The sequence below is a fragment of the Marmota marmota genome, unplaced genomic scaffold (assembly GCF_001458135.2).
Source record: "Marmota marmota marmota unplaced genomic scaffold, marMar, whole genome shotgun sequence".
Taxonomy (NCBI): domain Eukaryota; kingdom Metazoa; phylum Chordata; class Mammalia; order Rodentia; family Sciuridae; genus Marmota; species Marmota marmota.
The window spans coordinates 4351585-4366490 of record NW_025999863.1 but is presented as its reverse complement, the minus strand read 5'-3'; the positions used below and the strand labels follow the sequence as shown (position 1 = coordinate 4366490).

The 14906-nt window shown below is 54.2% G+C and overlaps 1 protein-coding gene and 1 long non-coding RNA gene across 2 annotated transcripts in view; both read right to left on the bottom strand.

Moving 5' to 3' along the window:
- Positions 1-4089, bottom strand: part of Adgre1 (adhesion G protein-coupled receptor E1) — a 38321-nt gene extending 34232 nt beyond the window's left edge. The window contains exons 1-2 of the mRNA XM_048811004.1: positions 3906-4089; positions 502-570 (exon numbers count right to left, since the gene is read on the bottom strand). Coding sequence (XP_048666961.1) covers positions 502-570; positions 3906-3936 — 100 coding nt within the window. The 5' untranslated portion in view covers positions 3937-4089. The remainder of the gene's footprint in view (positions 1-501; positions 571-3905) is intronic.
- A 1789-nt stretch (positions 4090-5878) lies between these two features.
- LOC125619624 lies at positions 5879-10759 on the bottom strand. The gene is made up of 3 exons (XR_007351148.1): positions 10488-10759; positions 8396-8579; positions 5879-8122 (listed from the first exon to the last, which is right to left on the bottom strand). It is a non-coding gene; the product is annotated as an uncharacterized LOC125619624 (long non-coding RNA).
- Positions 10760-14906: the final 4147 nt, after the last annotated feature.

The following is a 14906-nucleotide window of genomic DNA, read 5'->3' as shown; positions in this document are numbered from 1 at the left end:
CCTCTCCCTCCTCCTCCTCTCCTCCTCCTCCCTTATCAGTTGACTGTCCCGGGTGTTCATCTCAGTGGAAGTAGAGGAACAGCCAAACAGTAACGCAGACCTCTGAATTACAGACCACGGTAGTCTTGAAAGCAAAGAACTGTGAAAAAGAAAAAGAAGTCAAGAGCCAGGACTGGAGGACTGAGAGTTTTCAGGACGCTGTGGTCTAGGAAGTACCTACAGGAGGAGCAGCTTCACGCCCCGCCCCCCCAGGATAGGAAACTCATTACCTGTCCTGAGACACTGAGAGGTCATGTGACTTTCCTGAGGTCACACAGCAATTTCAGGACACAAAAGAAAGAACCTGGAGCCCAAATCTGGGTTTCTGCATATTAGCCCTCCTTAGGCCCCTGATTCACTTCCCAAAAGGGTCCAGATGAGGCTCAGCCCCTGGGGACAAAAAGATCTCCCAGAAACAGGCTCCAGTCACATGGGCCTGCCGATTCCCTCCAGCCAACGTACCACTTTTCTGCTTCAGTGTGGTCTTTTGCTCCACTGTGGTCATGTCCCAGCTGTGGGTAAAACAGTGCCCTGTGGAGAGGGGAAAGAAAAGCACCATGAACCCCAAAACCTGCAGAGTTGCCCCAGGGCTGGACTCACAGAAACAGGGTCAGCCAACAGATGAGAGCCCGACTCAGGACAAGCACCCTCCACGCCCCTCAGGGCGCCTCTCCTGACAGCGCCTTGCCTCTGCCTGTCTTGTTTGGGTTTTCTCAGCCTTATCTGGCTTTAACTGACACACGGTAGAGCACGTACCTGTGGGCCGCGGCGTGCGTTTGATGCACGTGCACACCGTGTACTGATCAGATCACCTCTGCCGAGACATTTCAAATGCTCTTCTTTAGTTGTTTTGAAATATACAAAATAACACAATAGGCCAGCATTTGGTTATTGGTGGATGCTGGGTCGAGTTGGGGATCTGGCTCTACCAGGGAGCTTTGTACCGTCACGTGTCCTGGTGACACTCCCGGTCACGGCACTCCCTGAAGCATCGGCCTTCGCTTGTTTGGAGGGATTTATTTCTCTTTCATTTCTGCTTTGCTGAGCTAGGTTCTCTGAGCTGATTGCTTTTTCCTTTCAGAGATTAGAATATATCCTCCCTTCTCCCCCAGCCTAAGGCATTTCTGGCGAGCCATCTGCTGAGGGTCCAACAGGGATTCTCTTGTAGAAGACTTAAGGCTTCCCTTGTCTGCCTTTAGAACTCTCTCCGGCTTTGACTGTTGCCTCGGGAAAGACCTCTGTAGGCTGAGTCTATCTGGGGACCTTTGAGCTTTGTAGACCTGCAAGAGGAGGTAATACTTCCTCCATGAGGGATCAAAGTCATTTCTTTTTTTTTTTTTTTAATATTTATTCTTTTAGTTTTCGGCGGACACAACATCTTTGTTTGTATGTGGTGCTGAGGATCGAACCCAGGCCGCACGCATGCCACGTGAGCGCGCTACCGCTTGAGCCACATCCCCAGCCCTCAAAGTCATTTCTCAAGAACATATTTAAAAAAAAAAAAAAAAACAACCCTTACTCTTTCATGTTTAGATACATACAAATATACATGTAGACAAACAGAGACCACATATAGTCTATCTGTGCTATTAAATTTTCCTGGGAGGATAGCATAATTAATTTTAAAAGGCATTCAGAAGGCAATGTGGCTATGCAGTACCTAGATAGTGCACCACCACCATCTTCATCACCAACACCACCATCTCCATCACCAACACCATCTCCATCACCAAACCATCTCCATCACCAACACTATCTCCAGCACCAACACCACCATCTCCAGCACCAACAACATCTCCAACACGAATACCATCTCCATCATCAATACCATCTCCATCACCAACACCACCATCTCCAGCACCAACACCACCATCTCCATCACCAATATCATCTCTATCACCAATACCATCTCCATCATCAATACCATCTCCATCATCAATACCATCTCCATCACCAATACCATCTCCATCACCAATACCACCATCTCCATCACCAACACCACCATCTCCATCACCAATACCATCTCCATCACCAACACCACCATCTCCATCACCAATATCATCTCTATCACCAATACCATCTCCATCATCAATATCATCTCCATCACCAATACCATCTCCATCACCAATACCATCTCCATCACCAACACCACCATCTCCATCACCATCACCACCATCTCCATAACCAACACCACCATCTCCATCACCATCACCACCATCTCCATCACCAATACCATCTCCATCACCATCACCACCATCTCCATCACCAACACCACCATCTCCATCATCAATACCATCTCCATAACCAACACCACCATCTCCATCACCATCACCACCATCTCCATCACCATCACCACCATCTCCATCACCAACACCATCTCTAACTCCACTACTATCTTCATCATCATCACCACCATCTCCATCACCATTACCATCTCTAACCCATCACCGACACCATGATCTCTATCACCACCACCACCACCATCTCCATCCTCAATACCATCTCCATCACCAAGACCACCATCTCCACCACCACAACCATCCCCACCACCATCTGCACCACCACTGACATTTTCATCATTATCACCGCCACCATCATCATCGTTGCCATCGTCAGCTTCACGAGCATTACCATCACCACCATCATCAACATCAAAATGTCATGATGCTAAGTCTGTACTAATGAACTTCAGAATAAGGGGTGCTGATGGCAGATACCGGTACCGACTCCCCAGACTGACAGCCCTGCTTTCCCACATTTGAGTTCTGCAAGTCACTTGCTCCTTCTGAAGAAGCCTTCCAGTTGACAAGCCCCACCGTCCCCGACTCCCAACATTCCCGTCCACTGTCCTAATGCAAATTCTCTTGCTGGTTAATCATCTTGGAGGCACAGAGCATAGTGTTTAGACCTGCAGACACTGGCGGCCAAGGGCTTGGGTTTTAGATTTTGGTCCCCGAAGGCTAACTGTGTGGCCTTGGGAAGGTCATTTAATCTGTCCCTGCCTCAGTTTCCTCCTCTATAAACCAGGAGAACAGATCCAGTGGGCACCAGCAGAGGACACCCACACTGCTGTTTCGAAAAGGTCCCCCATTCTTCAATGTGAACCCATGGAAAGATCTTGCAAGTCATACAAAAAGAAACAGCCACACCGAAGATCAGCAAGAGCAAGACAGACTGACGCCTGAAGACAGAGAAGCAAGAGCCGGGACGGGAGGGGAGGGGTGTCACGTTTCCTGCCTCAGCACAAACGTCAGTCTGGGAAAGGTCCTTCCTGAATTCCTCCAAGTCCCATTCTTGTGACAGCTCCTCTCCTGGAGCTTACCACTCCCTGGAATTCTTTCACTCACAGACTCTTGGTGGCAAATCTGGCTCCAGATGGCCTGCCCTAGCGTCCTCGCAAGCCCCTATCTTGGGCAGGTTGTCCCCACTCCTTTGCCCCAGTTTCCCCCTTTGTAATGGGGCAGGGGGGGATGCTGACAGGGTGGCCCAACAACGTGGGGGTCGTGTGGAGACTGTGTCCTGTGTTTGTCGAACCTGGAATCCCTGCTGTCACTATTGGTGACTCTTCTGTCCCCACCCCAGCAGTGCGTCAGGTGTGGGAGCACAGGTCTGCTGCTGCGTACCTGGTGCTCACAGCAGCACCGGGCTGTATAGTAGTTGCTCAGGAAACTCATGTCACACAAGCAACCCTGAGGACGGAACTCCCTGGGTCCGGGCCTTTTTGTCAAAGGTCCCCAGCGAAGGTGTTTGCAGCATTCCATCCTGGAATCACCTGGCTCTGCCAGGCCCACCAGGGCCCTCCCGTTTCCCCATGACCATTCCCAGCCCCACCTCCACCACCTCTCCCCCAGGGATCCCACACTCACCCCAGAAGAGGAGCACCCCGACTCTCCACATGGTGCTGCTGCTCTGCCCGTCAGGAGGGAGCCCTTGGTTAAAGCTCTTCTCGGGGGAAACGAGAAGGGCAGGCCCTGGTTGCCCAACCCTGCCCGAGCGTCACAGCCTTTCTGCTGAGTTGCTGCCAGCAAGTGGCTGATTTCCCCTTGAACTCAGGAGGATGTGCTCCCCCCTTTTCTCCTTTGTCTCTCCCTCCCCCACTTCCTCTCCTTCCCTTTCCCTTTCTCTTTCTTCCCATCAATCTCTCTCTCCCCTCCCTCACCACCTCCTTGCACGGCACCCAGGACAGAAGCTCCCACCTCCTGCCCCGAGGAAGCAAACCCCGAGCCTAAGGCTCTGTTCGTTCCCAGCCTGGGCCACGACGCAGTCCTGGAATCAGGCCCACGGGCTCCGTCCGAGGCACAGGGCAACAGAATTCCACTGTAACATCACGTCCACCTGGTACAGCAAGGATTCCCCTCCCCCACAGGGGAACCGAGGCTGCAGAGGAGGCACGACTTCTCCACGGCCACCCAGACCCAAGATTTGAACCCAGGACCCACGGACTCCAGAGTCTAGAGCTTTGGCCATTCCTTCTTTCGTCCACTCCCCAGGCCCTGGTCACCGTGTCGCGACAGCCCCACACAATTCCCCTCCCCCAGCCCAACACTCGGGCCATCTTGTAAATAGGGGGGGGCTAGTTGTATATGGTCAGGGACCCCAGATTCAGGCCTTGAGAGAGGGATTATAGAGAAAGCAGAGAGGAGACCCCCAAAATGCCAACTGGAGAGACGGGAGTGAGACAGGAGGGAAAAGAGGGGGTGTGTCATCAGACGTGTCACCGCCATCCAGCCACCCAGCCGGGCTTCGAGAGGCAGCACAAACCACGGTCCCCTCATGGGGGCGGCTGGGTGTGGCCCAGTGGTGAAGCACTGGCCTGGCATGAAAGGGCCCTGGGTGTGGCCCCCAGCACGCAAAGGAGAGAGAGAGAGAGAGAGAGAGAGAGAAGAGGGAAGAAGCTGGGGGCACACACCACCTGCCGTTGGGCTGAGGCTGGCTTCCAGCAGGCAGCAGCTCGCGCCACCTGGCCCCGGGGCAGCCGTCGGGCTAGGAATGACACCCCGTGACTGTGAGATGTCCCGTGAGAGGGGACTGAGCTCTCTAGGCTCCTGGGGGGCTCAGCATCTGCTGCGAGCTACACAAGAGGTGGGAGACCACGCAGAGCCCTGGGGAAGAAGATCCTGCTGGGCTTCGTGTGCCGCCTCTTGCTCTGTGCACAGCAGTGATCACAAAGCCACTCCTGTCTGTGCTCGAAGGGACCCTGTCCGTCAGGCTGCAGCAAGAGCCAGCATCAAAATACAGATAGCTCCACCGAGGAGGAGACAAAGCGCTGCGTCGTGGTTTACAGACACTCTGGAGAATGAACTCCACGCCATATCCACACAGAAAAGTGCTGAACTCGAGGCCTGGCGGGCGGCTGCATAGTACATGCCCAATAATCAGTGTGGCCCTGCTCCGAGGGCATGCAGGGGGCTCGCACTCCCGACACCTGGGAGAGGCAGGTTTGTTCTCCACACTCGCTGGAGAGGAGCCAGAGGTGGGGAATCCAGTCTGACCCAGGCTGGGATCAAGGACACGACCTCCCAAAGGAGCTCATGTCTAAGCTGAGGCCTGAGGAATGTACAGAAGTCAATCAAGCTGAGCAGGAAAGAAGGTGCAGGGAGAAATACAAATGCACAAGAGCCGTGAAGGGAAGCTACCCGCTGAGAGAGGACCCGGTCCTCCGCACACAGCTCCAGGGGTCCTTAAGTGCCACAAGCCTCTCGTCTTGGAACTGCAGCCGTTAATTTAAGAGATAGTGGACGTGGGGTAATGGGGGCTAACAAGACAGACAGACACATATAGGGAGAAAAGACTGGGCAGGTGGTGGCCAAGACCCGGTGAGGCTTTCCTGACTCCGAGCTAGCTCAGCCAGTTTATTATACAGGTTCATCATCAGAAGGTTCATTGTGGGAAAGTTTCAGCCAAGCAGGCAATCTGAAGGACGCGGGATGGTGAGACATTAGGGTCATCTTCTTTGGCTCAGAATTCCCCATCCCTGGGAGAAGATGCTGAACTCAGGCCCCGACTGGTAGAGCCACATCTTCCCAGGTAGCCACCCCTGGTCAGTGTTACCATAGCAACTGGGGCATCTTGATCTGCACCTTTGCACAGGCAGCTCCCAGCACAAACGCAGCCAAGATGGTCAGAGAGGCCACAGTTTAGATCACCACTCTCCACACTTCTGCTTCCTCTGGGCAGACCACCTGCTCTGGCTTGGCGGGTCCTCAGCCCTGGTCTATCTAGAATTTTCCCTTCCTTGAACGGAGATGAGAGATCTCTTTGTTGTTATTTCTTTTTTTTAACTGCCAACTATATAACTGTATTCATGGTGAACGACAGAGTGCTCCTAAATGTGCTTGTGTTTTGGAGTAGCTGCATTGAGTTAAGCAACGTGTCCAGGGACTCTCTTGCATGCTATTTGTGGGGCCGAGGATCCGTCAGAGCTTCCCTCTGAGCAGTCTTCGAGTGCACAACACATGGCTATCAAGTGCAGTCACCCTGTTGAACAACAGACCACAGACTGGGGAGCTCATCCCTCCTGTGTAACTCACTCCTGCTGGCTTTGACCAACGTCACCCTGACGTCTGTTCCCCCGGCCCCGTGTCTTTTTAAGATGCTTCTGATGGTCTGAGGCTGAGCAAAGGGGAAGGTCCCAATGTCCACATAGTCACAAGGAGACTAAAGAAGAAGAGTCCCCCAGATAAGCATCATCTCAGCAGAAGCCACAGATGCGGCTGCTCCTCCCACCTCCCCTCTCCCGCCATTACCAGCCCCACTGGCTCCTCTTTGGAGAGTCTGCCAGGCACTGTGTGTGCTTCCTCCTACATGTCTGCTTAAATGTCTCCAGGAGTGCGGACCTCAAGGCAGATAGATCAATGTGATGGTTTTAAACATGTCCACAAATTCTTCATTACCTCTCCTTTCAAGCATTTGTACCAATCCTTTACTCAAGCTGACTCACCTCTAATGAACAGAAAAAGGAAGATGTGACACTGTGTGGCCACTGAGCCTAGGTGCAATCGGCCATGTGGCTTCCTCCTTGTGCCCTCCTTCCAGGAGGAAAAGCCAGAGCCATGTTGTAAGAACAGTCGAGCAGAGCTGTGGAGGGACCCAGGGGTCTTACTTCATTTTGTGTTACCACAACAACTAGCTGAGACGGGAGACTTTATAAAGAAATGAGGTTCAGTTGGCTCACAGTTCTGAGGTCCAAGAGCTAGTACTGCTCAGTGAGGGCCTCGTGGTGGACATCATCACGGTGGTGGAAATGTGTGCAGAAGAGGTCAGGTGGCAAGATAGAGAGCAAGAAGCGGAGAAGGGCCAGGCTCGCTCTTTTTATAAAAAACTGTTCTCACAAGGACTGACTCAGTCCTGTAAGTCCTGCATTAATCCCTTCTGAGGTGAGCTCCCAAGACCTAATCACCTTTCACAAGCCCAACTGAGACAGGAGAGAAGGGCCCAGTGCCCGGCAAGAGTACTTCTCCTCCTCCATCCCTGACAGCTGTGGCTGCTCCCAAAGCCCCGGGGTGGCTCAGGGAGGCTTTGCTTTGGCTGCAGCAGCTTTGGGTCCATCCCAGGTGACTCTGCCCCACAGGCTTTCTGCACGACTCTCCCCTCTGCATCCGCTCCAGCTGTCCCCAATCCAGTTCATGAGGGGCACCTCCCCTGCCCACTGCGGCTGGGACAGGCAGGCGCGACTCAGCAGGAAGGCTGCGGGAGGCTGTGCTGTACTCAGGCCACCCCTCCTCGCCACGGAGCAAGCAGCCTTCTCAGTCACGCTGGGTCCATCTGGGACCCCACCCATGGGCTGCCGCAAAAGCCAACGGATCCTTGTTCAGATGAGTTTCATGGCCCACGCAGGACTCCTGCCCCAAGCGCAGCAGGCGGAGCTGGCCGTCCTGAGAGCTGGTGAGGCCAAGGCCACCGACCTGCCAAGAGCCAGCAGAGCTGGTACTGCCGCGGGCGACTGCAGCAGTGGGGATCCACGCAGAGCTCGCAGGACTCCCCAGCCTCTGCGCTGAAGAGCTCCAGAGAGCCGAGGGCCACTGGCATTCAGGGCTCAGGGCTGCTGTCACTCAGGCAGATGCACTTGGCCTGTTTGTAATTTCTATCCCAGTAAAAAAAGAAAAAGAAAAAGAAACCTCAGCTGATTGGTAACACCACCTCCACGTTGGCCCAGAGGGACCAAGCCTCCAACACATGCACCTTTGGAGGAGACGCTCAGACCACACCCATGTGAGGAGGAACGGAGGCCTCCAACCAAGAGCCATGATGGGGCAGCTGGACCCCCGGGTCACGAGAGCCCCTGGGCCTCTGTTGTTGTAGACTGCTAAGTTTGGGGGCAATGTGTTACCCAGCAAGAGCTGGCTGACATACCTACCCGAGGATTCTCCTTGTAGAATAAGGATGATATTGTGTCTGCTTCACAGGGTGAGGCTTGGTGCAAGGCAGTTGTAAACCCCTGGTTGTCACAGATTGGGTGCTGTGTCATGGTGGTCATTACTGTCATGTTTGTTAGACAGAATCATTGTGCCAAGTGGTCACTGCTCTTTGTGGAAGCAATCCTGCCAAAAATTGAATTGCAGAAGTCAGCAAAGTGCCTATCACACGGGACCTTGTAACACGGCCCCGAGGCTTTCGGTTTCATCTTCAGGACAATAGAAAAGGGCTTAGTTAGGGAGTCACAGGCTCAGGCTGGTATGACTCTGGTGTCATGTAGGGTGGACACGGGACAGGATGGGATAATGACTGGGGAGACAGGACGGAAGGAGGAGTGTAGGGGGTGGAAACCACGGAATGGGAGGGTTGCCTGGATTCAGGGCGGAGACTCTGAGACCGAGGAGGAATTGAAATGGAAAAGGTGAACCAAAGAACAGCAAGGTTTTCTAGCAAGAGCCAGCAGCTCTGGAGGGAGGCTGAGGCAGGAGGATCCCAAGTTCAAAGCCAGCCTCAGAAACTTACGGAGACCCTAAGTCACTCAGCGAGACCATGTCTCTAAATAAAATATAAAACAGGCTGGGGATGTGGCTCCATTGTTAAGGGCCCCTGGGTTCAAGTACTTAAAAAAAAAATAGCAGTTTTTCTAATCAATCCCACATTCCTTCTGGGGATGGAGAGGGGATGAAACCATGGATGAGCTTCCCTCAGTGGCTGTAATGAATTGCCCCAAACTGGGCCATGTAAGAAAGTATCAATGTATCATTTTGCTGATCTGGAAGTCAGAGACCTAAGTGAGTCCCATAGAGCTGAAATCAAGGTGTCCACAGGCTGCGTCCCCCGGAAGCCGTCTGGGAGAATCCATTCCTGTCTTTTCTAGTCCTTGGGGGCTGCTGCCTGCCTCACAGCTCCTCCAGAACCAGCAGAGCCTCTTCCAATCCCTCCCGCTCGCAGCCCTCCTGCCTCCTTCTAATAAACCCTTGTGATGACATTGGACCCCCCATATGATCCAGGATGATGTCCCCGTCTCAAGATCTGCAATGAGTCCAGCCTCCAACGTCCCTCTTGCCGTGGAAAGGAACATACCCTCAGGTTCTGGGGACAAGGTGTGGAGGGGGAGGGGCACATGATTCTACCCCCTGGGGACGGGGGGGGGGCAGGGGGTTCTTGGAGGACAGGAAACTCCAGAGACCTTTCAAACCCCAAAAGAGGTCAGAAAGGCTGTGAAGCCCGGACGGCAGCCCTGCTGGAGGGATCAGAGCCGAGAAGGGGAAGGACGGGGAAGAGGAAATGAGCCACCCTAGCCACGGAGCAGGCAGAACCTAACCCCGTAACTTTCCCCGGGAAGGGAAAGCACAAGACACTCGGGGTTGAGGTGTCACTCTCTGCCACGCTGACTACGGGAAGGGTCAGGGAACTTGGAGGCCTCGCCACGTCCCTCCTGCACTCTCCACTCTCCCAGGACTTCCGTTACCAGGAGGGTGGGCCGCCTCATGGATGTGCCCACTGAGGTCACGGATTTCCCACCTTCACTCGCTGCCCCCTCCCCTTAGTGCAGTCACCCCCAGGCAACTCAAGGTACCGTCTCCGGCCGCTGTGAGGATGCCTGCTGTAGCCCACGGCTCCCCCTCGCCCAGAGAGCTGACCTCAGCTCAACAGCTGCACACACCCTCAGCCCAGCTCACAGCCGATAGCAGGTGACCACGGAGGTGCCAAGGCCAGCCCCTCGCCCCCCAAGGTGCCATTCGTGTCCCTGTGGAGTCAGGGTGGGTCAAGGATCCCGCTGAGAGCAGCTCCTCCCCTCGCTCTGTCCTCGCACTGCGCTGGCCTGGTCCCTGCTCCTCCTGCCGAGCCTCCCCCAGGGGCCCCTGTGTGAAGAGCCCTGAGAGCAGGAGGCACGTGGTCCCACATCTGAAATGAGCCCTCGCCCCACCCCTGGGCACCCCCGGTGTGAGTCCCACCCCCACAGGAAGCCTTGCTGGACCCACCGCGGCCTGAGGGTCCCCTGCCCCTCCCGTCACAGAGCGCCACGTCACCTGTGCCTTCTGCAAGTCCATATCCCCCCAAAGACTGGAGCTTCCTCGGGGCGTTGAAGAGCGTCCTTCACCATCCTCCCCTAGAGGATGAGAGTTGGCTGAGGAGAAGAAAGAAAGCGGCTGGGGGCTCTCCTGACCCCATCCCGGCCCCCAGCCACCCTGATCCCGGCCCTCAGTCACCCCGAGGAAACCAGGACTCGGAGCCGGTGGGAGAGGAGCAGCAGCTGGCAGGAAGGGACTAAGGTTGCAAGAGGGAAGTGGCCCCGGGGGGACAAAGCCACAGTTTCCCGAAGGGCTCGCGGTGTCAGTGGCTCCCAAGCCTTTTGGAAGACGTCAGGTGTTGGTCAGTGGCCCCAGGGACACTTGGGTTCAGCGACTCTCTGGGAAGACCCGGCTGCCGTCCTGCCCACAGCTGTGAGTTGCTGCAGCAAAAGGGACCACTCAGCTGTGGACAGCAGAGCAGCAGGAGGAAGCCAGGAGCGTCCAGGGCCCTCTCCCGGCAGAGCTCACAGGGCACAGCAGTCCCCAGGACTCCTGGAAAGGGGCATGAGCTCGGCAGAGGCTCGGTGCTCTAGGCTCTTCCCAGAAGGAAGCCGGTGTTAGCCCCAACTGCATGGTGCACACAAACAGCACCGTCACTAGGAGCATTCTCGGGAGTGCTGGTGCCAGCCACCCCAAACCCAAACTCCCAGATGCCACCGGGAGCCGGCTGTGGTGTGATACTCGATCCAGGTGGAGCATGACCGATCAGAACAGGCACCCGCTGTGGTGCTGAGGGCACCAACCCATTAGCGGCAGGATTGTGAGAGGTCGTTGGACAAAGGTCGGACATGTGGTGGACTTGGCCACGACCAGCTTCCATCTAGAGCAGGCATTCAGCCTTTGCTTTTAAGGCCTTCAACTGATCAGGCGAGGCTCGCCCACACTATGGAAGATCATCTACTTTACTTAAACTGACTATGAATGCTTCTCACGTGTTAAAAATGCGTTAGCCGGGGCTGGGGTTGTAGCTCAGTGGTAGAGCGCTTGCCTTGCATGCGTAAGGCCCTGGGTTCAATCCTCAGCACCACATAAAAATAAATTAATTAATTAAATAAAGATATTGTGTTCATCTACAACTAAATAAAAATATTTTTTAAAAAATATGAGTTAGCTGGGTGTGGTGGCGCACACCTATAGTCCCAGACACTCAGGAAGCCTTGCTGGACCGACTGTGGCCTGAGGACAGGGGGTCACATGAACCCAGGGGTTCAAGACCAGGGTGAACAACAAGGAGACGCCCCATCTCAAAAATAAATTAACAAATCCCTCGCTGTAGTTTAGCAACCTAACACATGGACCATCGCAGCCTCGGTTCGTGAGACTCCAGGAAATGCACTCCGGGTGCGGTTGAGGGGAGCAGGTCTGATTGCCTGGGCTGGCGGGGAGGAGGGGGGATCACGAGGGGACCCAGAGACCCGGGGACCACGAGGTGTTTTGTGTTTTGTTGTGGCTGTGGTTGTCAAGAGTCGTCAACACTGATACTGCAAAGGGATGCGTTTCATCACGCACAAGCTGCTCCGTGACAACGTTGACAAGGTCAGCTCCGAAACGAAGAACGCCCGCTCTTCTGCCAAATTGTGTTAGTGCGCATTCTGCTTTAAACAGCTGAGTGTGTCACTGTGCATGTGTCGGAAAGGGCCAGATCAGGTCGTTTTTATTTTTAATTGACACCGACTATGTGTACCTATTTGTGGGGTCAGGATATGGTAATAATTCAACAGACACCAAATCCTTTGTGTTTCTTCAGTGAAATGTAGCCTCTTAAGCTTGTTTTCAAATGAAGTTGGTCTCATTGCACAACAGTAAATAATATTAAGAAGCTCAGTGATAATGTAACCATAGACTTCCTTAAAAACTCAATTTAAAAAAAAAAAAACTTGTGCAATTTCAGTTTCCTAACTGCATCCTGATTGATTAGAAATGGGTCTGGGGAATCCTGCGGCATGGCAGGTCTGAGCCTGGCCCCTCTCAGGCCTCCCCATGATGCTGCCGCAGGCAGGTGCTCCGCCCGCCTCTCCCACTGCGCAAGTTTCTGCCAAGACCTCTGCCAGCTCCAAGCTGCAGCGAGAGGAACTGCTACCTTCCACCCACCTCAGACGCCACCAGAAGCCAGAAGAGGATGTGGAAGTAGAGAGGGCGAGGGAGAAAGTGGAAAATCATCATCTTGGCTTCCGACAGTGGGGTCCCTGACCCCAGGGGTCAGTGGATGATGGATGGAGAGAGAGAGAGAGAGAGAAGTAGATAGACAGGGACTGGAGGTGTGGCTCCAGCCTAAGGGCAGGCGAAAAAAAAAATAATAGCTGAACAGACTGGAAAATCAGCCACTCTCCGGATCCATAAGAAAAGGAGGCTTGGACCTGGACTGGAGTGGGGTTGGGGGCTGTGAAACCCGAGTTCTGAGAGGAGACTAGGTTCCCTGCTTGGCCGATTTCCTCTGGGTTCTTGTCTCATAAATTTTAAAGAATAAAATCCATGGACAATCATGGAAGAGAAGAGTAGGCGGAGCAGGACCTATTTAAACAGGAGGGGATAGGACTCCCACCACGAGGAGGGGCCTGAGAGCAGAGAAGCCCACTTGGGCGAGCCCCCTGGACAGTTTGTGTAGGGTTCTGGGCGGAGCAGGGAGCACAGTCTGTGTACAATTAGCCTTGAAAAGGTTATTTTACATCCGGGTTCTTCCCCAGCCTCTGGCTAGAGTTTGCATCTGGGCTAACCCCATCTTCCGTTTCCTGCCACTGGGTGGAGGGGTCCCAAGGGTGAGCCTCAAGGTCTTTCACATTTGAGGCAGACTTTGATGGTGTCAGTAACATGGCTAGGGGGACTGCCTGGTCTTTGGACACCGGTTCTATTTTTTTCCACATTCAGATGCAGGGTGCCAGGCCTGGGGGGAGGAGGGGACACGATGACACACCACTGGGAGGAAAGCCCACCCAGATGAACTGCTGGAGGCTGGAGGGTGGGAAGAGCCCAGGGGAGGCGCCCACCCCGCTGGACTCTCACCTCCAGGTTCCCACAGTGATTATCAGAGAAAAATGACCTCCCGCTTCTGGCCGAGGAGAAGGAGAGGAATCCTTTAGAAACGCGTCACGGCACTCTGCGCTTCTTTCTGACTGACGGAGAATTGATGGCCCGTACTGATGGCACACGGCGTGATCCTTTGATAGATGCTCAGGATGTGCCATGATCGGGTCAGAGTGTTTGACACTTCTGTCTCCTGAAACACTTGTCATTTCCGCGTGTTGGGAAACAGCTAATTGTTAGGAACAAGACACTCCCGTGACTAAGGCAGGAAGTGAACCAGGGGTCAGCAGGCTGTCCTTTATTCAGTGTTTAGTGGCAGAGTCAATTCGTGGAACCCTGGTGGGGCACATTTTCCGGGTAAAACATAACGGCAGGCTGAAGCAAGGGCCTGGTTTATAAAGGCTTCATTTAGGAGGGCAACTCCTGGGGTCCTTTATATTGGGGTCCTGCTGACCCACCAGGTGGGACAGGAATGTGGAGAGGGAATTCCCTGGGGCTTCTTGTATTGGGGTCAGTGACCCATTAGGGTGGGGGTCAGGTGCCAGCCCCGTGGAGTCCCTTTTGTGTTCCCTCTCTCTGGCTGAGGCCTGGGATTGAAATGGCAAAGGTTCAGGGGAAATGTCCTTGGACTTATTGTCCGTATCCCTCACAAACCCCTCTCTTCTAGTTTTGTGAACTATTTGATAAATTGCCGTAGACTCCAGTGACATTGCTGGGCTGTAGGACCCCAGAGCCAGTTCCTCCCACCAAGCTCTTTTGGTACCAGCCACCCAACCTCTTTCTCCCTCTCCCTCTCCCTGACCACGGCCTCCCATGACCACGGCTCTCCTTCTCCTCCTGTGAGGTTGAGTTTTTAGCTTTCCTCCTTGGACAGAGCATTGGCTTCTCAAGACCTGCCTCAGGAGGGCCTCCGGTTCATCAGAGCCTAACCTGCTGGGCTAGAGCCCACCTGATCTGGGGAAGGGAATGCCAGCTCTGTGCGGCTCCACCTTCCGCAGAGAGAAGGACAAGGCCAGCTCCAGCCCACGCCCGTGTCTTCTCCCACCTGGAGGGAGAGGCAGAAGTGAAGGTGAAGTCCACAGCAGGCCACAGGCTCACTGGAGAAGCTTCCTGGCCCCACAGACCTCACCACCACATGAGGAAGGCCGGCTGAGAGAACGCCCTTGACCTAGAGAATCCTGTCTGACTGCCAAGAACTACAAGGCATACTAAAAGACAAAACCACACCCAGTTCAAAGCCAGAGAGCAAGCCTCAGACGGAAGAACATGGACAGTAAGTCCAAGGACAATTTCCCTAAGCTTTTGTCATTCAATATCCCAGGCCTCAGCCAGAAGAAAGATCACAAAAGAAACCTG